Source organism: Protopterus annectens, chromosome 4.part0 (assembly GCF_019279795.1).
Source record: "Protopterus annectens isolate FY-2018-M chromosome 4.part0, PAN1.0, whole genome shotgun sequence".
Lineage (NCBI taxonomy): Eukaryota > Metazoa > Chordata > Ceratodontiformes > Protopteridae > Protopterus > Protopterus annectens.
In genome coordinates this window covers 903,160,939-903,186,157 of record NC_056733.1, presented here as the reverse complement: position 1 = coordinate 903,186,157, position 25,219 = coordinate 903,160,939, and the positions used below count along the sequence as shown (strand labels likewise).

The 25,219-nt window shown below is 41.0% G+C and overlaps 1 protein-coding gene across 1 annotated transcript in view; it reads left to right on the top strand.

The window, feature by feature from the left end:
• The window catches only part of DEPDC5 (DEP domain containing 5, GATOR1 subcomplex subunit), a 2,513,958-nt gene that overhangs the window by 1,904,148 nt on the left and 584,591 nt on the right, over nt 1–25,219 (top strand). The window contains exon 36 of the mRNA XM_044068865.1: nt 24,376–24,508. Within this exon, the coding sequence (XP_043924800.1) occupies nt 24,376–24,508 (133 nt within the window). The remainder of the gene's footprint in view (nt 1–24,375; nt 24,509–25,219) is intronic.

Here is a 25,219-nt window from a genome sequence, read left to right as displayed (position 1 = left end):
CTATACATACATAGTAAGTGGAGTAATGTGTGCTATAAGTATGTATACATAAGGAGTCGTATATATGTACATAGAGAGAGGAGTAATGTGTGCTGTAGGTATATATATGTAAGGAGTCGTATGGTGTATAGTATAGCTATACGTACATAGGGAGTGGAGTAATGTGTGCTATAAGTATGTATACATAAGGAATCATATGATGTGTAGTACAGATATACGTACATAGAGAAGTAATGTGTGCTGTAAGTATGTATATATATATATATATATATATATGTGTGTGTGTGTGTGTGTGTAAGGAGTCGTATGGTGTGTAGTATAGCTATACATACATAGAGAGTGGAGTAATGTGTGCTATAAGTATGTATACATAAGGAGTCATATGATGAGTAGTACAGATATACATACATAGGAAGTGGAGTAATGTGTGCTATAAGTATGTGTACATAAGGAGTCATATGATGTGTAGTACAGATATACATACATAGCGAGTGGAGTAATGTGTGCTGTAAGTATGTATACATAAGGAGTCATATGATGTGTAGTACATATATACATACATAGGGAGTGGAGTAATGTGTGCTGTAAGTATGTATACATAAAGAGTCGTATGATGTGTAGTACAGATATAAGTACACAGGTTCATAGTTAGATACTAGGCTATCTGCCATAGGGCATTTATAAGCCTAGCCAGAATGTGTTGGCTTTCGCCTCCCTTTTAGACTATATTCCTGAGCCTCTGTCCAGCAGGGCCATAGAAGTGATCCCAGTAGTAAATTACGATTTCCCATCCACTCATCAAGATTTCTCTTGAAGAGGGTCAGCGAGGGGCTCTGCCTAACTTGGACTGGGATTCTATTCCAGAGCGAGGGAAGCCTTTGGAATATGAATCTATCCCTCCAGCATGTCCTGTTTATTGTTGTGCTAAGGTTTAAATCCCTGGAGCGTGTAGCTCTAATGGATTTGGTTTTCTTGAGGTGGAGCATGTCGAACAATTCTGGGTTGGACATGGCCTTGTATGTCAGGCAGAGATCACCTCTGAGTAGGCGGTAAACAACTGAGTAGAGCTGGAGTTTCTTTAGTCGGGCTGCATAGGGCATCTCTTTGAGGCCCACGATCCTCTTGGTGAGGTATTTTTGAGGTCACTCCAGCTGTTGCAGGTGTCTGGTAAGGTACATCCCAAATGGTGCATTGTACTCAATTATGGGCCTGATGAGCGATGGGTAGAGGGGAACAATGACCTCTCTTGATCTAGATGTGTACCCTTTTGTGATTAGGTGAGCTATATAGAAAGTTTTTCTAATTACTTTGGCAATGTGATTGTCAAAGGAGAGGTTACTATCTACTTTTGTCCCCAGATCCCTAATTACTTCTTCGGTACTTAATGGATTACCTCCTATGTGGTAGTTTGTGGGCACTTTGTTTTTCCCAAAGGGGATGACTATGCACTTTTTGGCTTTAGCTCTGTAAGGCCCTTCTGGAGGATGCTTGTGTCAGCCAGAGAATCTATTATGGCTCCCAGTTTGCAATCATCTGCAAACTTGGTGAACCACAGTCCTCCCGTGTTAGCCTGTACCTCTGAGAAATATATACTGAACAAGAGGGGTCCCAGGACTGAGCCCTGTGGGACGCCACTTGTGACCGGTTTAGAGTCGGACATGGCACTCATGACTCTGACCATGTGAGTTCTATCCCTGAGCCAGTTTGCAACCCATCTTGTGACATATGGATTAATATTCAAGCTGGTAAGCTTATTTATGATGCCAGAGTGTGGTATTGTGTCGAAGGCCTTTACGAGGTCCAGGTAGGCTGTGTGGACTACCTTTCCCTCATCTATGGCTTTGGTAACTGTTTTGAAGAAGTCAACTAGGTTTAAGAGGCAAGATCTACCTTTAACAAAGCCAAATTGGTTAGAGTCCAGTGTTTGGAGGTTCCCAATGTCTTTGTTTATGAGATCCATGATGATGTGCTCCATACCTTTGCAGACCAGGCTAGTCAGGCTTATAGGGCAATAGTTGCCACCTTTGTGGAGCGGGATCACTGTTGCTGTATGCCATTCTTTGGGTACATAACCTGTGGTAAGGCTGAGTTTGAACAGTGAATTTATGTGAGAGTTTAGTTCATTTTGGAGCTCGTGTAAGACGCAGCCCGGGATACCATCCAATCCCATTGAAAGTGTGTTTTTTACTTTGGAGAGGGCTGCTTTCACCTGTGTGTCTGTGATGTCTGGGGGATTGCATCCTTCTGGGATATACACTGGCTCTTTTGGGGGGGGGGTAAAGTTTGCACTGAACCTGTCCGCCAGGATGTTGGCAATGTCAGTGGGTTCAGTGTATTTTGTGCCATTTTGCACCAGCTCAGAACATATCTGAGAGTCTCCACCCAGATTCTTGACGTAGCTAAAGAACGCCTTGTGATTATCTTTAGAGTCTTTGGCAATTTTTCTTTCAAAGCTAGCCTTTGATGATTTTATGAGGGATCGAAGTTTCTTGTTAGTACTGATCAGGGATGCCTTTCATTTTTGGGATTTTGCCGTATCATGTAATAGTTTCCTCTTTCTGTTGTATAGCTTATTTATGACCGGGGGTCCACCAGACTGGTCTCCTGTTCTTGGAGGAGTGAGGCTTGGTTTTACTTGGGATGGCATAATCCATGCATTCCTGTAGGTGCTCATATAGTGCAATTGTAAAGGATTCTGCGGTTTGGGTAGCATTTTCCATTTGCCCGGGGGCTTTGAAATATTCCACCTCGGTCTTGAGAAGTGTGAAGTTTGCTTTTGAGAAATTTATCACAGTGGTTTCCTTGGCTGGGGTTGGGATGTGGATGTCCATTGTGATTACTTTATGGTCTGATCTTGCCAACGAGGGGTTTACCTCTGGTGTGGAACATTTAGCCCCCATGTTGGTGATGACCAAGTCCAGTATGTTGTCCCCTCTTGTGGGAGTGGTGACCAGTTGTTCCATGGCATTTGAGTTTATAAACTCCTGGAACCGTTAGGCAAAACTTCTTCGAAACAGTTACCAAAGCCATAGATGAGGGAAAGGTAGTCCACACAGCCTAATGTTTTGTTTCAAAGAAGTGCTGTGTTTTTAATTACTTTTCTTTCCATGTCTCTCCTGGAGCACCTTCTACACTTTGAAGCAGAGTCTTGTGTTCCACAAGCTTCTAATTAGATAGGAAAAGGCAGATTCTAATGAGTTAAGCCAGCAGTAATATAGTGTGCAAGGAAGCAACAGATATTACAATGCAAAGTGCAGTGAAGGGGCTTTGTCTTGTTCGTTTTTGTGCTGCAGACTTAGATGTATCAAGCTTTTTGGAAATAATTGTAATGTAGTTTAATGTGCATGTGAGAAGAAAACGTAAGAGGTGAGGATTGTAACCCATTTGTGGGTAGTGATCTGTGAATTTCAAGATGTTCTTTGTATTAATCACTGTTGAGTTACTGGCAGCTCTTGGGACTTCTGTCACTGAAGGTCTAATATTAAGAGAAGTTCACCCTTCCCTCTGTCAGTCAGAGAGAGGCCTTCTCTCCTGGATGTTAGGATTTATTTTGTAAAAGAGGGACATCTACCTGTATCATCTTCAGTTCTTGCCACAGTTCATGAGAGGGAAACTTTGTAGATGATCTGAGGGCATCACACTAACCCTCAGTTTGGGACGTCTTCCAGAGTACAGGTAAATATACTATTGAGGAACCCCCTCTTGTATTTATTACCTTGTGTAGTTGGTGAAAGGTGTACTGATTTTAGGTAGACAGTGATTGGGTGTCACGGTAGATGTCATTCTCTAAAGTTAATAAGTGTAGTACTTATAAAAAAAAGATTCCACATGAAGACTTTCATGGTCAGTGTTTGCTTTGTTGGTTGCAGAGCATAATGACAACTCTTGTCTCCACTATGCAAGGATCAACCAGAAGACCATCATACAGAGAAAAAAGAATTTCCCGAGACTATTCAAATCAGAAAAGGCTGCCTCTCCTGTCCAGGGACATCATGCTGCCTGCCAGATCATCTGAGGAAATTCCACCTAAAAAGAACTAAGAAAAGCAACCATTCTAGAAGGAAAGCCAACAGCACACCGAGTCCCAAGGCTCTGTAAGCCTAAAGGCATCTGATTTGGTGGTGTCCTTTCTAATTCTCCTCCCAGATGTCTACTTCAACTGAAGTGTCTACTGATGCCCCTTGCAAGGCTGCAGTACTGTTCAAAAAAAAGCACTTCCTCCTGTGCTGAAGTCCTGATGATTTTGGTTGGTTTAGCTGCAGTTCTGTTGATGTCAGGTTCTGATGATGATTTTGGTTGGTTTAGCTGCATTTCTGTTGATGTCTGGTTCTGATGCCTTTATACTGTTAACTGAGGCAGTTCTGTTGATGTCTGGTTCTGATGACGATTTTGGTTGGTTTAGCTGCAGTTCTGTTGATGTCTGGTTCTGATGATGATTTTGGTTGGTTTAGCTGCAGTTCTGTTGATGTCTGGTTCTGATGACTATTTTGGTTGGTTTAGCTGCAGTTCTGTTGATGTCTGATTCTGATGCCTTTATCCTGTTAACTGATGCATTTCTGTTGATGTCTGGTTCTGATGATGATTTTGGTTGGTTTAGCTGCAGTTCTGTTGATGTCTGGTTATGATGACGATTTTTGTTGGTTTAGCTGAAGTTCTGCTGATGTCTGGTTCTGATGACGATTTTGGTTGGTTTAGCTGCAGTTCTGTTGATGTCTGGTTCTGATGACGATTTTGGTTGGTTTAGCTGCAGTTCTGTTGATGTCTGGTTCTGATGACGATTTTGGGTGGTTTAGCTGCAGTTCTGTTGATGTCTGGTTCTGATGACGATTTTGGTTGCTTTAGCTGCAGTTCTGTTGATGTCTGGTTCTGATGACGATTTTGGATGGTTTAGCTGCAGTTCTGTTGATGTCTGGTTCTGATGCCTTTATCCTGTTAACTGAGGCAGTTATCCTGTTAACTGAGGTAGTTCTGTTGATGATTTTGGTTGGTGTAGCTGCAGTTCTGTTGATGTCTGGTTCTGATGATGATTTTGGTTGGTTTAGCTGCAGTTCTGTTGATGTCTGGTTCTTATGATGATTTTGGTTGATTTAGCTGCAGTTCTGTTGATGTGTGGTTCTGATGACTATTTTGGTTGGTTTAGCTGCAGTTCTGTTGATGTGTGGTTCTGATGCCTTTATCCTGTTAACTGAGGTATTTCTGTTGATGTCTGGTTCTGATGATTTTGGTTGGTTTAGCTGCAGTTCTGTTGATGTCTGGTTCTGATGACGATTTTGGTTGGTTTCGCTGCAGTTCTGTTGATGTCTGATTATGATGCCTTTATCCTGTTAACTGAGGCAGTTCTGTTGATGTCTGGTTCTGATGACGATTTTGGTTGGTTTAGCTGCAATTCTGTTGATGTCTGGTTCTGATGATGATTTTGGTTGGTTTAGCTGCAGTTCTGTTGATGTCTGGTGCTGATGACGATTTTGGTTGGTTTAGCCTCAGTTCTGTTGATGTCTGGTTCTGACGCCTTTATCCTTTTAACTGAGGTTGAGGGCAGTATCCCCTTGGTTCTTACTAGTGAGATCTTATATCAAAGTCATTTTTGTCCACCCACAGCTAGAAAGTTCGAAGGTGGCCATCAACATTAGAAGCAGACCCAAGATGCACAGACATTGGACATCTGACATCTTGCCTCCATATGTGCTGCGTCTGATTTCACTCTCCCCTTCCAGGACTTCTCACACATCAGCTGTCAGTGTTAATGATCACCCATCTAAATCAGAAGAGGGCAGCACCCCCCACGGAAGAGTCTCATTCTTCAGATTTTGGGGAAGACAAACTGCATTATGCTGAGCAGATGTCCTCTCCACATTCTTACATGTGTGACAGTGAAGAGAGTTAGTTCAGAGGGATCAAGTGAAGTCTGGTATTCTAATGATTAGAACAAGAACACTCATCCATCTACCTACTTAACTGAATAAACTACTGGAAACTTCAACAAGATGTCTTTATTCCTCCCACAGGGAAAGTATCAGAGGGAGAGTTGCCTAGATCTGCTAGCTAAAGTGATTTTTATCTGGACTAATCCTTTGCACTATGTTACATGTGTGACAGTGAGGAATTCTTATTCTCTGTATCCCCAACAGAGGATTTCTCATGTGGAATAACCCTCAATAGAATAAAGGACATCTTCAGACATAAAACTGGGTGCTACTAAGTTCCCAGAAGAGATGCAGGGAACGTCTGGGACCACCTGAGAGTAAATCCCTAAACTATTAGCTATTTCTCCAGTTACTGAAGCTTTGGAAAATGTGTTTAATTGTCTGTTTATTTCAGTTTGATAACCAGGTAAGTTGACTGGTTGATGGTCCCTTTTCAGCCACAAACGGGGCTCCTTGGTGCAAGAAACAAACAGAAAATTATATATCAACTAAATAGAGTGCACACAGTGCAGTAACAAAGTAGAAACAATACATCTGTAGGTAGTTTACAGTTATAAATTCAAATTATATTATTTACAGTATGTAGAATTAAAGTAAGCATTCAGCCAGTGGTCGGTTGTTAAAAGTACATCTTTACAAGAAAGATGTGGTTGCAGCATAAACTGCAAGGGCTAGCTATGGTCACTGAAGCAAGACCATTTGATATCCCTAAACAGTTGCTCTTGTAGTTTGTTTTTAAATACTTGAAGTATCTCTTGCTGCTTAACTTCTGAAGGTAGAGAATTCCAACCATCTGGGTCAACCAAAGAGAAAGGTTTTTCTGTCCTGTGGAGGTTTTAAAATGAGGTGTAATTAAGATAATATGGTCTTCTTGGCTGTTTCCCAGTGTGTAGTTAGATTGCTTGGTGTGAAACCTTGTTTTTATGGTGGGGAAGAGTGTCCCATTTTTAACAGCTTGTAGATTTGACACTTAAATAGAAATACTGCTCTGTCATTTGTACACATCGTGTTACACTGCTGTAGAAGGTGGCATTGATAAGTACGAGGTTCGACAAGAACTATCTGCAGAATTTGTTTATAGTAGTTTATAATTTACATGTGTTTGCTTTGGAATGTAAGGTTACAACAGGGAGTCTATATACAGTTTTAGGGATATTTTTCATTAATACATTATGATCTTTAGGACTGAGGACGTGTGAGATTTTGTGGCATGATTTTAGTGGCCAGAGTGTCACTATGCTTGGCTAATGAGAGAGTAGGGTCCAAGGTGATTCTTAAATACTTTTATTCTGATACTAATGGTATTGGGTTTGTGTATCAGTGATTAGATGTAAGATTTTAGGGAATTTTTATGGGGTGTCAATTAACATTGTGATACAGGAGATAAACTACTGTTCACCTGAAGAAACTTTATCACAAAACAATATAGAGAGAGATGACGGATATGGGATAAAACTTGGCCATAATCCAGATGATGCAATTGCAAATAAGATGAATGTTGTAGTTCATACACAAAATAATTTTAATATTTACAGTTATGCAGATGTAACAGTTAATGACAATTATTTTTAAAAGGTTTTACATTTGTGCCAGTAAAAAAACGAAATATAGAAGACATAGTGAAAACACTTGAAACTTTGTAATAATGAAAGGAACACCAAATCCAGAGACTGCAGCTTCCAACAGGCAAAAAAATGACTCCAACTCTTAGATATTTTTTAGCGCTTTCATTCACTTTATTACCGTGAACAACTTCAGAAAAAATACAAGTGAAACCACCTGTTCCTTTTATAGTGTTCAAGTAATACAGGAAATGATGTAACAAACTTAATGACTTTCAATAACTATAAATGTTTTCTTAAAAACACAAATAAATCTTATTTTGACTAATCCAAAATCTGTATGTCAATATAAAATAATTTAATATAAAAGTGATATGTTATATATATGTTGTACTATCTATCTGTACAATAAAAAACATTTTAGATTTATGACTTCATTTAACCCTGGTGCTTCATCTGCCCCAAACACCAACTGACAAAAAGCCTCTCTACATTCTAAAATGTTGTTTAAATCTCCCAATAACAACCCTTTGTCCACACTATCCAAAACAAAAAACTCATCCTTTTTGAAGTCAGAACATGAAAGAGCATGTCTGGCCAAAGCATTATTTTTGTCTTTCTTTCTTATGGCTAAAATGTGTTCATACAACCTACGTTTAAAAATTCTTTTCGTCTTTCCTATGTAATAATCTTTACATGTGACACAGGTTGCCAAATACACCATTAACTCACTATTGCAATTGTAATACTTTATGGCCCTATATAGGAAACCATATTTTGCTAACCAGTATTTACACAAAGATAGTATGCACCCATTTCACATGAAAAGAGGAGTCATTAAGGGTCAACTAATCCGATTAAGTAGACTCACCTCAGATGATGAGATTTTCAAAGAGGAATTATTATTTTTGAGATCTCTTTTTCTTCATAGAGGGTACGGACAAGGTTTTGTAGAAAAAATAGAAAGTGAAGTGAACTTTTTAAGAAAAGGGGTAGCCAAACCCATTTTAATCTCAAATGATTTGGCAGTAGGTGTACCATCAGTTTGTAATAAGAACAAAGAAAAGTACGCCCAAGAATTTTTCACAGCATTTCCAATACCTATTGTTAAAGAAATGTGGAGCATTAAATCTATTATTGAAAATAATTGGAAGTTTATTCTTGGAAATAAAGATTTGGTTTCCATTTTAGGGCACATACCTAAGTTTACATATAAAAAAATCACTGATATTAAGTATATGTTAGAATCAGGAACAGGTAACAGTAAGAATCCAGACAGAATTTGTTCAAACAAAAAAGGAACTTTTAGTTGCACTAACTGTAAGCAGTGTAGATATATGAGTAATTCTTCCTTTGCAGTAGTAGAACATTTAAAACAAACCTTTTGGGCCATGTTTCAACATATTGTGTGTATGTATTAATTATAAGGGTATGTATAGTAGTTACACTACAACAATTGACTTTGAATGGTTAATATATGGAATTTTTTGAATTAATTGGTTGACCAATGGAGTGAAACTTACTACTGTAATAAGTGTAAAGGTACTGTGGCAGATGATTCTCATAAAGTCTCCTGAGTGGAGATGAAAGTGCTTAATCTGCCTTGTTTTTAGTTTAGTTGGTCCAATATATTTTGATTAAACACTTTGTTTGTGGAGCCTGTCTTGTGGATATTATTTGGAGTGGATATTACAAGTTATATTCTTCTGAATAGAAGACATTGACGGAGGGACAGCCTTAATTGATACCAGGAGCAGTGTTGGTGCTTTGAGTGAACATTGTGATAGACTTCACTAGATTGATTGAGAGCATATTTTTATATGAGCGTATTTTTATATGTCCAGTGACATAAATCTGTAAAGCTAAATTGTAGTTTCTGTTAAAGGGTCATGGTTGTGGTTTGTCTTTTGGCTTTTCCTGGTTAGGGGTCGCCACAGCGGAACTCCTGTCCGCTAATGATTGGCAGTAGATTTTCACGAACACCGAGGTGCCAGCTCAACGTCCAACCTTCAACGAAGGCATGCCCATTTACACATGTCTTTCAAATGCCCACCCAACCGTGGGGAGGACATGTAGACTCCACACAGAAGGTACTCCCTGCACTCCAGCCGAGAATCGAATGGGAGAACCTCTTGCTGTGAGGCAACAACGCTACCGCTGCACCACCGCGGATAAAGGGTCATGGTGTACCTAGATATCGGCATGAAGGACCAAGCTAGGGTGCAGTGGGTCAGCAAATATATTATTGGTGAACAGGATAAATAACAGTGGTTCAAGGATGGATCCTTCTGAGACTTTTAAATTAACAGTGCCTTCAGGAGAAAGTCAGATTCATAGATGCACTTGGAATTTTCTGTTTTAGAGGGAACTTTGAAATCGTATTCTATTTTGGCCAAATTTGAATTTGATAAGTTTATAAAGGAACAGGTTATGATTTACTGTTTGGAATGCTCTTCCTATCATTAAACAAGACCTTCTGTTAGTTTTGAATGATTTATAATGTTATAAATGGTATCAGTGGCCGTGCGTAATGCTGTCATGGTATCAGTGGCCGTGCATAATTATGTCATGTGATAAAACAATTTCTGAAAACATGCCGTTTTTCCCAAAGAAGTCTATATCTATTTACATTATCCCAGAGTTCTTTGTCTGCAAGTTCTTCAAAGATTTTTGTTAAAGGGCACAGTTTGCTGTAGGTTTGTAATCTTTATGTTCCTAAAGGTTTGCTTTTTGGGGAGTGGGGAGTGTTCGTCCTTAAAGGCTGTGGACAAAAGTAAAAGTAGTTAAGGAGAGGTTGACTGTATAAGTGAGAGGCACTAATATGAATGGGAACAGAGTTGGATCATGGTCATATGGGGCCGTAGGCAGGGTAATGGATTGGGCAGCCCCCCCCCCCCGTAGCCTTTCCGGTGTCCTTGGCTAGTTCTCCCCAGTTACCATGAACACAGCTCAAACCTCTTAGTATGCATACTATTCTCTGCTTTACTTTTACAGTGATTACAAATATTTGGATTTCATTTAAAACTTTTATTTCAAGTTTTATAGCATAAAAGCTGATAAGACATTTGGTAAACAAAGCAATACAATCTCACAATGAAAACAGACTTAGCATTACAACTTCTACGCCCTTGAAACGACATTGAAACCCACATTCATAGAAAATGCATCTGGCCAGTGGCAGATAAAGTTTACTTTTGTGCTGTTTTTGAATCATAGGCCCTTTGCACACATTTTTACAACCATTAAACATGCATGAGTTCTTTAATTCACCTTCCTGATTGTAATAAATTATATTTCTTGTATAATACAGCACGACTTGTAAGAGAATGTGTTTTAAATTTGTAGTTTTGAACATTTTTCCAGTAAGCAATGAAACAAAACATATGAACCATTAATAATGGCTGCCCAATTCAGAACATTTCAACCATAAAAGGCCACTCAAACTTCTGTCATTACAGTCTACCAGTATCAGTCAATATGCACAATCTCCGCAGATGTAAAAGTCATCTGAATAATTCCATATTAGAGATCTGTAACTAATGAAGAGGTTGTTGCTGGCAAGCAACTTTATATTTCAGTGTTTCATCTACAAATTCAGTGCCTGTTGCGCTTGACGAATAAATTGTCTGTGTTACATTAAAAAATGGTAAGCTGGTAATATTGTAATAGGTACTGAATAGCAAGCTGATAACAGGTTCATAGTTACTAGGCATCTCATATAAAGAAGTACATACATAGGACCCCCTTAAAGTACACAGTATCAGCAATCCATCTACATGCTGTGGGAGTAGAACCCACAGCCTTCTGCATCAAAAGCAAGTGTGCTACCTGTTGTGCAATATGTTTTAAATTCTATAGCACAATAGTCATACTATTTGTTAAACACTTGCACATTCTAAATAGAGTTGGCATGAGCAGCAGTAAACTTCTCTTCTCTTGAAGCTCACATTTCCTTGAAAAATACACCTGAAATTCAGTTCCTTGAAAATGCATCTGAAAACTTAATTTCTTTAGTAGCTTGGTAGTTGGGGTAGATGGGATTCATGTTCTTGTTTCCTGTAACTAAGGGACAAGGTTTAAGCCTGAGAAAACTAGTAACCACCTGCTACACCTAACTAGGGCATTTTACACACACACACACACACACACACACACACACACACACACACACACACCTTAATCAGGAAACTATTGATGTTCTTCGTGTTTCACTGTTGCATTCATTACCTGTGGGTTATCCCTGCTTTGGTAGCCCTCGGCCGGCCTGAATACCAGAGTCAATGTTTTTCTATGTTGGCTGCTGTCGCTTGCTGCCTGACGTCAGGCCGACAGTGCTATAAAGGAAGGCAGCCAATGCTATTACATCAGTCTTTATTGCCGACAAGCCTGTAGCAGAAGCAGTTCGCAAGTGTGCCGTTCGGTCTCTACAAGAGTTTGAATTACAGCTGAAAACGTCTAAAGCTAAGTACTCCGTTGGAGATCCTTTTTCCTGCACTAACCAATATCCGAAAAAGTTAACAATTGTCTTGCCAGTGGAAAGCAAATACCACACCAAGACTTCCATTCATACTGCTTCACTTGTTTAGGCCCAGACCACGATGTCCCCTGATGTTGGTTCTGCGCCCTCTTTAATGTGAGAACCATTTGTCGTAGAGCTTTTATTGTAGCCAGGTATTTTTGTCTTCTGTCTTAGCATTCAAAAATGGCATGTGTCCGCCAACAATCCATAGACATTCAAAAAAAATGTAAGGATAAAGATAGAGACAGACCACACAAGGCTAAGCCTTCCGACGACTCTACCGCTAAGCAGGTCATCAGTTCTCTGGAATTCAGTGAGGTGCCTTAACAGCCCCTGATGCCCGATTCGATAACTTCACAGGCCTCTACTGAGACCCTTTCGGAGTCCGGTATGACACAAAAATCTTCTTCATCTTCCGAGCCTTTGTTTGTCTGTGCCTTGGTTGGGTTCGGAGCTGCGACTCAGGCACCGGCTTCCAAGGAGTTTTTTCGCACTACCGAATCTGGACAAAAGACGATATCTTCTCCGACTACTGTTTCTCTCAGACCGATGGATACTCTTAGGCCTAGAGGCAAGGCCACTCCTAGGAAAACTACCTCTAGCCACCATTTTACTCCTGCTCCACCACCCCAAGCTCAAATGCTTAAAGTGGCGCAAGGTCTTATCACCCATTTCAGGGGTAGTCAGGCCACACCTTCTAAAAGGAAAAGAGACCTTTCTCCTGAAATACTGACAGAGCAGGATTCTGAGGAGTCTGATTATTCAGATTTTGAAGAGGAACAACAACCTCTGACTGCTTATGAGGATTCAGATGCAGAGGAATCCATTCCTTCTGCCTCCCCACCAGAAGATCTTTCCTTTGGGGAAACTGTTCACACCCTCAGGGAACATTTTCAGTGGGAATTCCAGAACTTCCCTCAGTCTAAGAAAAGGCTAAGAGTGTTTCTAGACCTGCCCCAGCACAGACCCTTGGCCATCCCTCCAATCATAGAGGTGGTTGATGATGTCTTCCATGAATCCAGCTTAACTCCTGACGTCATCCCACCTGCTCCCAGAAAACCTGACCGGTATTACAGAGTACCGGATTGTCACAAACACCTGTACAGATGTCCTGCTGAAGACCTAGAGGTCATTACACAGGGACCAAAAGGAGTTAAGGATAGTTCTGCAAAGAATCATATTCCTTCTGACAAGGACTCCAGACCTCTGGACAGATGGGGAAAAAAGTATACACCTCTGCAGCCTTAGCTATCAGAGCACTCAGCTGTCAATTCTACATGTTAAAATATCAACAACACACTTTGGAACTATTAAAACAAAAGATTTCAACCTTTCCTGACTGTGCCAGTTTGAAAGAGATAGCAGATTTACTGCACTCTACTTGTCAAGTGGCTAAACACTCATTATACTGTGGATATGTAGCCCTAGAAGCCTCAAGCAGGGCAGCAGTGTCAGGATCTGTCATGAGGAGACATGCATGGTTGAAGGAACAACATCTCCCTGGTCATGTCACATCTAAATTACTCGATGCATCCTTGGATAAGGACCACTTGTTTGGAGAAAAAGTAGAAGTGCTTAAAAAGATGGAAGACAGAGAAAAATCTATGCAAACAGTAAAAGATTTCCTTCAGGAACAACCTCCTAGGTTCAGCAGGAATTTTCCCTCAAAACACTGGTCCTTTCCTGTACCTAGCAGACAGGGGCAAGGTAAGCACTGCAGGGACAGACCACCTAGACTCTTATCCCAGGGAAGGCAGAGAACCGAACAGTGGACCACTTCCACTCCAAAGGCAGTTCTAAGCTATCCCTCTATGACAAAAACTCCCAATGACTCCCTCTTCCCCCCTCTGCCTTCTTTTCACTCACCAAAAACTAGGAGGAAGACTCTCCCTCTGCAAAGAAAATTGGCTTTCTGTAACAAAGGACCATTCCAAGAGGGTACCCAGACTTACCTTCAAATCAGTGGGCAGAGGCATTGAAACAAGTTCAAATTCTCATATCTCAAGGGGCAGTAGAACCTGTCCCCTCAGATCAAACAGGCAAAGGCTTTTATTCCAGACTATTCCTGGTTCCCAGAAAAGAGAGCACTTGGCACTCCATCCTGGATCTATCCATTCTGAACACCTTACCGGTGGTCCCCAAATTCAAAATGCTAACTTTGCAGCAGCTGCTGCCTGTGTTGACAAAAAATGCCTGGTTAGTTACCCTAGATCTAAAAGATGCATACCTCCACATTCCCATAACGGAATCCTGCAGAAAATTCCTTCACTTCAGAGCAGGTTACAACACTTTCAGTTCTCTGCGCTACACTTTGGCTTATCTACTGCTCCCAGGGTATTCACCAAATGCTTAGCCCCTGCCATAGCCTTTTGCAGATAGACAAATGTACAGATTTACCTTTCTCTGGATGACTGCCTCATTCAGGCAGATTGCAAAGAAAAGCTACTCAAGGACCTCCTCTTTGTCAAAGCCCTCCTAACCTCTTTTAGGGTACACCATCAATGAGAAGAAATCAAGGCAAACACCCTCCAGGAAGATCATTTTCTTGGGAGCACTGCTGGGCACAACATCCCAAATGGCCTTCCTATCCCCAGAAAAGCAGAGCTTCCTGCCTCTCTATTTTACCCAGCCGGCTTCTAGAAGTCATCTCACTGCAAGGAATTTCTTGCAAGCCTTGGGGTACATGGCATCTTGCATCCTTCTAATTCCTCTGGCCAGTCTTCACATGGGAAAACTTCAGTGGTACTTAAAGAACCTTTGGCGTCAGCACTCTCAACCTCTAGAGACCTCTCTCCCTTTGATCCCCTGTATAAGGGCCAGGTTTCTCTGGTGGGCAGGGGCCTGTGCCCAGAACAAGGGTCTTTCCTTCACCCTTCACCCAACTGGGCAGACCATTACCACCGACGCCTCACACATAGCTTGGGGCGCTCACCTAGAAGGCAGGTGCACCCAAGGTCTTTGGGATGCCCAGCACCTTCCCTTACACATCAACCAGAAGGAAAAGATGGCAGTACAAAAGGGTATGACATCATTCAATCCCCATCTCAAGCCAGGGGTTCTCCTTATCAAAACAGACACCACCACAGTAATGTGGTACATCAACAAACAGGGAGGGACCCAATCTTACCCTCTGTGCAGGCTAGCCATGAACCTCTGGCTGACAGCCTCTTCCAAGGGACTACACCTGATAGCCCAATACGTACCAGGGATCAACAACACCCTGGCAGACCACTTAGCAGAAATGTATTGGACCCCCACAAATGGCAGCTCCACAAAAAAATCTTTTTACAAATCACTTAGGCGTGGGGGACTCCGGAGTTGGATCTCTTTGCTTCGCATCTCAACAATCAGCTGAAAACGTTCTGTACCAGGGAGTATCACCACCTAGCATGGAAAGTGGATTCCTTGACCTTCCCCTGGAACACACTCTTTGTGTATGCATTCCCTCCTCTGCCTTTTATCCCCAAGGTGCTGATCAAAATAAGGGAGGAGAGACCAAAGGCCATCATCATTGCTCCAGATTGGCCCAGACAACATTAGTACCCTTACTACGCAGCCTGACATTTCAGCCTCCCAGGCAGCTTCCCCTGATCTTATACCTCTTAACTCAGGTGGGGGTGGGGGGGATGCTGCACCCAGACTTGCAGACACTCAAACTATCAGTATGGCTAATACTCTAAAGGCAAACAAGGGGCCGCTGTTAAGCAAACAGGTCCTAGACATTATCACAGAGGCCAGAAAGCCCAGCAACCAGCAAATCTTACACAGGTAAATGGAAGAGATTCTGCTCCTGGAGCCAGTTCAGAGGGGGCAATACCTCACAACCTTCCATCCCTCTTATCCTGGACTACCTAGCGGAGCTTCTTAATAGTTGGCCTCTTCTTCTCCTCTATTAAAATCCACGCCTCAGCCATTTCAGCTCATTTTGATACAGAATAGCCCCTGTTCTCCCATCCTTTTATTAAACAATTCTTCAGAGGGGCTTCTAATATCAGACCTCCCAGAAGGCCCACCAAGAATTATGTTTTGGAAAAACTAAATGTATCACCCTTCAAACCTGCTGCTTCAGCACAGCTAAGATACCTCTCCTGGAAGACTGCTTTTCTCCTAGCTATCACCTCAGCCAAAAGCATTTCAGAACTTCAAGCACTGATGGCCATTGAGCCCTTCATCATCTTCCATGCAGACCGCCTCTCCCTGAGGACTAATCCCTCCTTTATGCCCAAGGTGGTATCTAATGTAACTCTCAACCAGGCCATATATCTACCCACCTTCTTTCCTAACCCTCAAAACAAGGGGGAAACAATTCTGCACTCACTAGACATGCACAGACAGCTCAGATACTATCTGGACCGTACTAAACCCTTCAGGAAAACAGACCAACTACTTGTCAGCTTTGCCCCAGGGGCAGAGGGGAAGCCAATTTCCAAACAAACAAACCATTTCCAAATTGATATCTCTCCCCCCCCCCCAAGTATTTTCGAACCCATTCCACTAATGCAGCCTCCACTTCCACAGCATTCCTCAGAGGAGTTCCCACCAGGGACATCCTGGAAGCTGCCACCTGGAGTTCCGTCCATACCTTTACCAAACATTACCACCTACCTCTGTTTTCTAAGGCTAGGGCAGGGTTTGCTTCTGCAGTTCTGCAAGGCATGCTGACCCATTCCTAGGTCGGTCTCTTACTAATCCTACCACCCCTCTCCTCAGCTTTGGGAATCCTCCCACAGGGAATGACTGCCACAGGTGAATCACGAAGAACATAATACAGTTGTGTACACTTACCATAAATGTAGATGTTCGAGTGTATTCACTGTTGCAGTCCTGGTTTCGCACCTTCCTTTCCCCTTGTATCTTCGTTCTTTAGGGATACATACATTTCTAATGGTGGCTTTTAGCCACTAGGATCACTTTACCATATTTGCTTGAGCTTCTGACTGGTTAGGGCAAGAAAAATTGATGTAATGGCGTCAGCTGCCTTCCTTTATAGCACTGACGACCTGATGTCAGGCAGCAAGCGACAGCAGACGATGCAGAAAAACATTGACTCTAGTATTCGGGCTGGCTGAGGGCTGCTACAGCAGAGATAACCCACAGGTGTTGACTGCAACAGTGACTACACTCGAACATCTACATTTATGGTAAGTGTACACAAGCCTTGTTGTCTTCTATTCAAATTCCTCACTATACTAGTATAGTTTGTCTGTGTCCAAGAATTGAGCCGTTTGCTGCATTGGTAGCAATTCTGGCCCTTTTCTTGAGAGGGTTGCATCCTGCATGTATTTTTTTTCCTTTTTGAGGGTTGCTGTCAGAAGCGTAGCGGCTCAACCAGCACCCTGTGCCAGTACCATGAATCATCACCTCCCCTCCCCCACTCTTCCATTAAAGAGAAAAGAAAAAAGCACTTCACTGTACATCACTACATTTTAGAGTTAGATCTACCCCCCCCCCCAAATTCTTTCATTGAAAATAAACTGCCATTTCTACTACTGGTATGCCCCCCCACCCCACCCCACCCTACCCTACCCCAGCCATCCAGGTCCCATTTCTGTGCTCCTCCTTATGCACTGTTTATTAAAAAAAATAATTCCTTCTTTTAAACGGTAGAAAAATGCTTGCTACAAATGTAGCAAACAGTTGCTACAGTTTATACCCTGCCTGCATGGAGTGTTATGACAATCTTGTTTTAGTTGACAAAAAAAAAAAAGGAAAGTTCTTTTAAAGTATAGCAAACTGCTTGCTACAAATGTGTCTGACAGTTGCTACAGTTTGTACCCTGAGTGCAAAGAGTGCAACAGCGCTCAGGTTTTAGTTAAAATAAAATAAGGCCGAGATTTTCTTTTACTTTTAAACTGTAGCAAACCACTTGCTACAATATATCAAGAAGTTGCTACAGTTTAGTCTACAGCAGAGCACTTTAGAGCTCAGGTTTGACCGCAAATGCAATACTGGCTTTTAAAAGCCACTATTGCATTGAAGAGCACTCTGGATCAACTAATCAAGCCTTCCAACACTGCACCAGGGCAATTGACCCTCTCACCCCACCGTAGCTAAGCTGCTGGTTGCTGTTTCCATTCTTTCTGGGTTGAATCCCTGTATTTAAGTAGTTATTTTGGTTGCTGTGGAAGTCAAGGGCATTTCTGTCTTCTTAATCTACTCTTTATAGTTGGTAAGACAGAGTTTTAGGTTAATAGGTTCAAAAGCAAGTGCAAGTCTAGCCTGCAGGCTATTTTAAGCCCAGACAATTTTCCTTTTTGTGATTGAATTAACCTGCCTCCTTTGGTGTTAGATTGGTCTTACCCATCCCATGGTCGATAGTAATATATTACCCTTAGTGAGAGTAACTGGAGTCATACCATAGATAATTTGAGTGTTTAAGAGCTGCCTCTGTCCATTAGTAGTACAGGATGCAGTCCTGGGGTAAATTTTCTGTTACCCATCGTTAGATCCAAGTTGTGCTTGACTGTAGACTGATATGAAGTTTATTTTACATGGATGGGAATTCTGTTCCAGAGCAGTGGTATCCTCTAGAAGATATACCTTTCCCTCCAAACTGTTTGGTTGATGTTGTGAAAGAGGTTTAGATTCTTAGACCAAGTATTTCTAATGCCATTTGATTTTTTGATGAGCAGTAGGTCTGTCAGTATTGGGTCAGAGGATGCTTTCATATCAGACACAGGTAACCTTGTAGCAGTCTGTAGGATACCAAGTATTGTGACATGGCTTTAAGATGGTTCCAGTTGTTAAATGTGTCTGGATGGATACATGCCAAAGGGGATATTATACTTTAGGACTGGCATAATCAGGGCTGAGTAAAGGGTGTCATTGACATTTCTACACCTAGATGCAATCCCTTTGTTTATAAGCTGTGCAGTATCGAAGGATTTTCTCATGACAGTGGACAAGATGTTGGTCAAACGTTAGGTGACTGTCAATACAAGGTCCTAAATCCCAAACAATTGAGTCAACTCTTAGGGGTGTGTTGTCAGTATGGTAGTTACTCAGGGTAGACGACTTCCCAAAGGATAGAATAATGCATTTTTTTAGCATTTAGTTTCAGTTCTTGATTCTAACATGAGTTATTTCTTTGGGGCAGACTTTTCTGCAGGATGGCCAAGTGATTTGGGGAATCAGTGACTGCTCCCAGCTTGCAGTCATCTGGGAGTTTAGTCAGCAAGAGCCCTTTGGTATTGAATTTTACTTCAGAGAAATAGATTCTAAATAGGAGAGGTCTCAGCACCAACCCCTGGGGGACTTCACTGTTTGATTTTTTTGTGGAAGTAGCTTCCCCTATTTTGATCTCCTGTGTCTTATGTATGTGCCAGGTGACTATCCAGTGGGTGATGTAGTAGTTAATCCTGTCTTTTTTTCTTAGCTTTTCTGTTATGCCCAAGTGGGAAATTGTGTCAAAAGTCTTGGCCAGGTCGAGGTATGCAGTGCACACCATTTTGCCTTGGTGCATTGCTTTGGTGACTGTTTCAGAAAAGTTCACCAGGTGGAGTAAGCACAACGTGCCCTTGATGAATCCCAGTAGAAACATGTCTTTATTGATTTGTTCCACAAGTCTTTCCATGGCTTTGAATATCAGGCTAGTCTTATGGGTTGGTAATTACCTAGGTTTGTGGAAGGTCCTTCATTATGCAGGGGAATGGCTGTAGCTGTTCTGCATTCACTTGGTATAAAAATTTAGTGAGACTAAGATTGAACAGTGTTAGGAGTGTGGCTAAGTCATGCTTCGTGCTATTTAAGATGCATCCAGAGATATTGTCAGGACCCAGTATTTTTAGTTTTTGATAGTGCTTTCAGGACTTGGTCTTGTGTGATTGCTAGATGAAAGTTGGTTTCAGATATGTTGTGTAGAACAGAGAGGAGAGAAGGTTGAAGTTTAAGCTGAATTTATTAGTCAGTAGGTTTGATATATCTTCAGCGTCAGTGTTGGTACCATCACTCACATTCAGCTCGACACATCATCAGCCAGTAGATTTGATATGTCTTCAACGTCAGTGTTGGTACCATCACTCGCATTCAGCTCGGCACATTATCAGCCAGTAGATTTAATATGTCTTCAACGTCAGTGTTGGTACCATCACTCGCATTCAGCTTGGCACATTATCAGCCAGTAGATTTGATATGTCTTCAACGTCAGTGTTGGTACCATCACTCGCATTCAGCTCAGCACATTATCAGCCAGTAGATTTGATATGTCTTCAACGTCAGTGTTGGTACCATCACTCGCATTCAGCTCGATACATTATCAGCCAGTAGATTTGATATGTCTTCAACGTCAGTGTTGGTACCATCACTCGCATTCAGCTCGGCACATTATCAGTCAGTAGATTTGATATATCTTCAGCGTCAGTGTTGGTACCATCACTCGCATTCAGCTCGGCACATTATCAGCCAGTAGATTTGATATGTCTTCAACGTCAGTGTTGGTACCATCACTCGCATTCAGCTTGGCACATTATCAGCCAGTAGATTTGATATGTCTTCAACGTCACTGTTGGTACCATCACTCACATTCAGCTCTGCACATTATCAGCCAGTAGATTTGATATGTCTTCAACGTCAGTGTTGGTACCATCACTCGCATTCAGCTCGGCACATTATCAGCCAGTAGATTTGATATGTCTTCAGCGTCAGTGTTGGTACCATCACTCGCATTCAGCTCGGCACATTATCAGCCAGTAGATTTGATATGTCTTCAGCGTCAGTGTTGGTACCATCACTCGCATTCAGCTCGGCACATTATCAGCCAGTAGGTTTGATATATCTTCAACGTCAGTGTTGGTACCATCACTCGCATTCAGCTCGGCACATTATCAGCCAGTAGGTTTGATATGTCTTCAACGTCAGTGTTGGTACCATCACTCACGTTCAGCTCGGCACATTATCAGCCAGTAGATTTGATATGTCTTCAACGTCAGTGTTGGTACCATCACTCGCATTCAGCTCGGCACATTATCAGCCAGTAGATTTGATATTTCTTCAGTGTCCGTGTTGACACCATCACTCGCATTCAGCTCGGCACATTATCAGCCAGTAGGTTTGATATGTCTTCAACGTCAGTGTTGGTACCATCACTCGCATTCAGCTCGGCACATTATCAGCCAGTAGGTTTGATATGTCTTCAACGTCAGTGTTGGTACCATCACTCGCATTCAGCTCGGCACATTGCTGTGTTGTGCTTCTGAAATTATGAACTTAACTAAAAAAAAATGCCTTGTGAGTTGTCTTTGGCTTGGGTGACTATTTTAGCCTCAGACTTGGCTTTGATGGATTTTAAGTTTCTGAGCTTATTTCATTGATGAGGGCTCTGTCATTCTGGAGATTACTCTTCTTTCTTATGGTCAAAATTTTCTTCCTGTTATTGTAAAACTTGTTGATATTATGTTTCCACCAAAGGGGGTTGTTTCTGGGGGTTTGCCCTGCACTTGTTCTGTGGGGTACAGCTAGGTTTACATGCAGGTAAAGTGTGGTGGTGCACATTTACACCTATTCAGCAGAGTTAACTGGGTATGGTGGAGATATGACGCTTACCAATGTATTACTTAAGAGTAGGTAGTTTGTCTTAGAGAAATTTCTAAAGTTACCTTGGATGGAAGGGGTCTCTGGTTTCAGTTTTATTTCACAGGAATCCAAAAGAAACCAATTCACTGTTTTGAATTAAGTTGCCCACCAAGTTCCACAAATTAACTCCAAACAAAGATGAACTAGAGAGTGACAAATACTGCAGGTGTAATCCAAGAGTTTTATTGACAAACAAATATAAAAGAATGTAAGCATGTTCACATAGAACCACTACGCTTCATCAGACAAACAGTATTTCATACTCTGCTTTTGTAATACACAGTAGCAAATCACAAGCACAAAACAATTAACACTTCAATTAATTCCATCAGTTGCCATGACCACCATAAGTAACTAGATACTGCTAAAACTTATGTTCCCTCAATCATCACATAAACAGAAGGTATAAAATTTCAAGCGAACTACAGAATCATTGAGACTGAATTCATTGCACTTCACAAAGTTCAATGACTTTCTTGTAAAATAATACATGCAACTTTAAAGGACAATTTCTTCTTTGCTGAAAAGAACAATTATCTACAGCTTACCTATAAACTGCTACCTAATTCTTAAGATGTCATGCTTCTGTGTACGTAAAACAAAACTCAGTATCATGAAAACAGTCATTTCATTAACGGAAGTGCCGTTGCTAGGCAACTGACTGATAAAACTTAAAATCCTAAAAAATTCCAAAAATGAATGATCATTATATATACAAACGAATACAAGCTGACACTTTTAAATCAAAGGTAGGCTCCTCTTCACTAAAATAAGAACTATTCAAAATTCGCATGTGTAACTTTAAAAATACTTCCTCAGTAGAATGCTCATTAATGAATATAAGTGCAATCATGACATAACAGTAAAACAACACTAAATGGCAAAAACTATAAATATTAAAAACTTTTAAAATAACTGAAGAGTAATAGCTTACCTATCTGTACAACTAATAATATAACTATCCAAAAGGCTCATCAGCAGGTCCATTAAATACAATGCTACACATATAACCCAAACATGAGAATCCGAGGGGAATATTTAAGAAACTATCTAAGGTACTCACCATGCAACTCTTCAGCAGCAGCTATATCACCGTAACACGAGACCTCAACTATAATATATAGAAAACACAACCTACTGCAGAGAATAAAAAAATAATAAATAAATGGCATGTCATCCTGTTAAAGGTGTATATAAATATGAACACAGTAATGCATATTACTTAATGAATCAACTTCCTATCCTTTAAAAATGGCCTTAAAGAAACTGCTACGTTTAACCCATGGTATTTATTTGCTTACAGGGTAATGATCCACCTTTGTTCAGCTTTTTCGGGGATATTCTTAATATCACCTGACCTAATGTTACAATTAAGGACTTGTAAGGTCAAAAAGGTAAAACTATGATCTCTCCACCTGCAGCACATGCCTATCCAACACACGTTTTACATCACCTATACTGATATAATATACATGTTCTCTTATTCTGTCTCTCAGTGCCCTAGTGGTCTTACCAGTGTAAAATTTGGAGCATTTGGCACATTATGCCAAACAAATAACATTCTGGGTGGAAGAGTCATCATAATGATGAAATGTGTGTCTCCTACCCATTGTGGGCTATATAAATACATTGTCATTCAAAGTAAATCTACAAAAATTACAATGCCTACAACTAAAGTTACCTACTCTCACTGATAGAGCAGTATTTGTAAATAAACCTGTCCTGTTACATTTAAGCCTGTTAACTGGCTTCACATTCTTATATGTAATCTTAGGTTGAGGTCCTACAACTCTACTAATATCTTCATTAGCTGTTAAAATATGCCAGTTATTCCATAAAATATTCAATATACGCTTATTATCGGAAGTAAAAGGCAAACAAATTCTACATTTCTTAGGCATAGATGTATTTTGATTATTGGCATATACATCATCCCTACTGGAAAAATATGGCCTCCCCTTATTTGTCCTCTCAGTCCTAGCTAACATAAGATTTGTGCCATATTCTGATTCTGTATATCCTGTATCAACAAATTCCCTCTTTAAATGTCCTGTCATGATTGACAGGGTAACATCATTACTAGTCAGCCTTGATAGGTGAAGAGCTTGTCCTCTTAAAACATTTCTAAACACACACGTAGGATGCATACTACTCCTCTCAGAAGACTGTTCTTCTTACAGTTCTTCCTAAAAAATGTTGTTCTCTAATCTCTCATTTACTCATATTAACCCTAACATCCAGAAAATCAATAGCTTTACTGGAGGTATGTAATGTAAACTTCAGAAAAAACGTAGTATTCTCCAGGTATTCAGTGTAATCTTGTAATTCTACCAAAGAACCCCATCATATAATAAAAATATCATCCATGAATCTTTTATAATAAATAATATGCCAAGTATGTTCTTCATTAATCAAAGCTAATCTATTCTCCCATTGTACCATGATCATATTAGCATATGCATTGGCACATGGGGTATCCATTGCTACCCCAGACTGTTGAATGCCTACCACCCATTGTTACTTCAGGGACAAGAAGGGACTAAAGATGACATGAGCAGATACTCCTCTTGTACTGCTGACATCCACATGGGAGGGTGTCCACCTTGTCAAAAGGGGGAACTGTGACAAAGCTGTGGATGTCTGGCCATCTGTGACCAAAGTCTCAAATGTTAGCACTACTTCAGCAGTTAACATACTGAAATATTTACAAATATGTCTAGTTCTACAGAGCTGTACTTTCTGTAATGTATTGTCCCATGAAAATTGCTCTAATAATATATTTGTGTCACCTGTGTTTCAGGACTGGTATACAGCTGCTGTCAGAACAGAAGGGACTGCCGCTGAATTGCTTCATCAGCGCAGAAGTTGTCCATTGGCTAGTCAACAACGTAGAAGGTGTGCAGACACAGGCAATGGCTATTGAGATCTTGCAGGTAAGATACTGGGTCCTTGGAGGGGGGGGGTGTTGGGGGCTGCTGCTGACCTGGCTTAAGTCTCCTCATGATGTTTGTTAATTTACTGATGCAATTCCAAAACTCCACATAACAAGTATAGTATCAAAAAATGTTATAAAGGAACTGAAAAAAATATTGGGAATATCTAAGCATCCCATGAACTCAAGCTAGCTACTAAAGTAAGGGATAATTAAAATCCTTCATTAGTTATGTTAGGACACCAAGGAACAGTACACAGCAGTACACAGAACGTGTTCTAAATTACCTTCTGTATTTCCGCAAGTCTTGCTCCACAAACACCAGAACCAGTGAATTAAATCTTTACCAGCAGATAAAGAGAACATTATGCAGCATCTCTCCCACCTGAATGATTGCATGAGTACAAATTTACCCTGGGACTAACTGACCTAGCCTTCCTTGAAAGAGGCGCTACATCCTGGGCTTGGATATTGGTAAGGCATTAATGACTGTGAGACACTAAATTGCCTTGTAATTCCTATTAATCCTGTGGTGCAGGTTTAAGTGCCACAAAGAGCAATAGTTACATTTCATAGCAGCCAAGACTTCTGATGGCATGGAGAAATTCTAATGCCGCAGTGCATTTAATGCAGTGGCATAGCTAGAGTTTGTGCGGCCCGGGGCTGTCTTTGAGTTTGCTGCCCCTCACAAAAATCATAGTCATATGGGGCC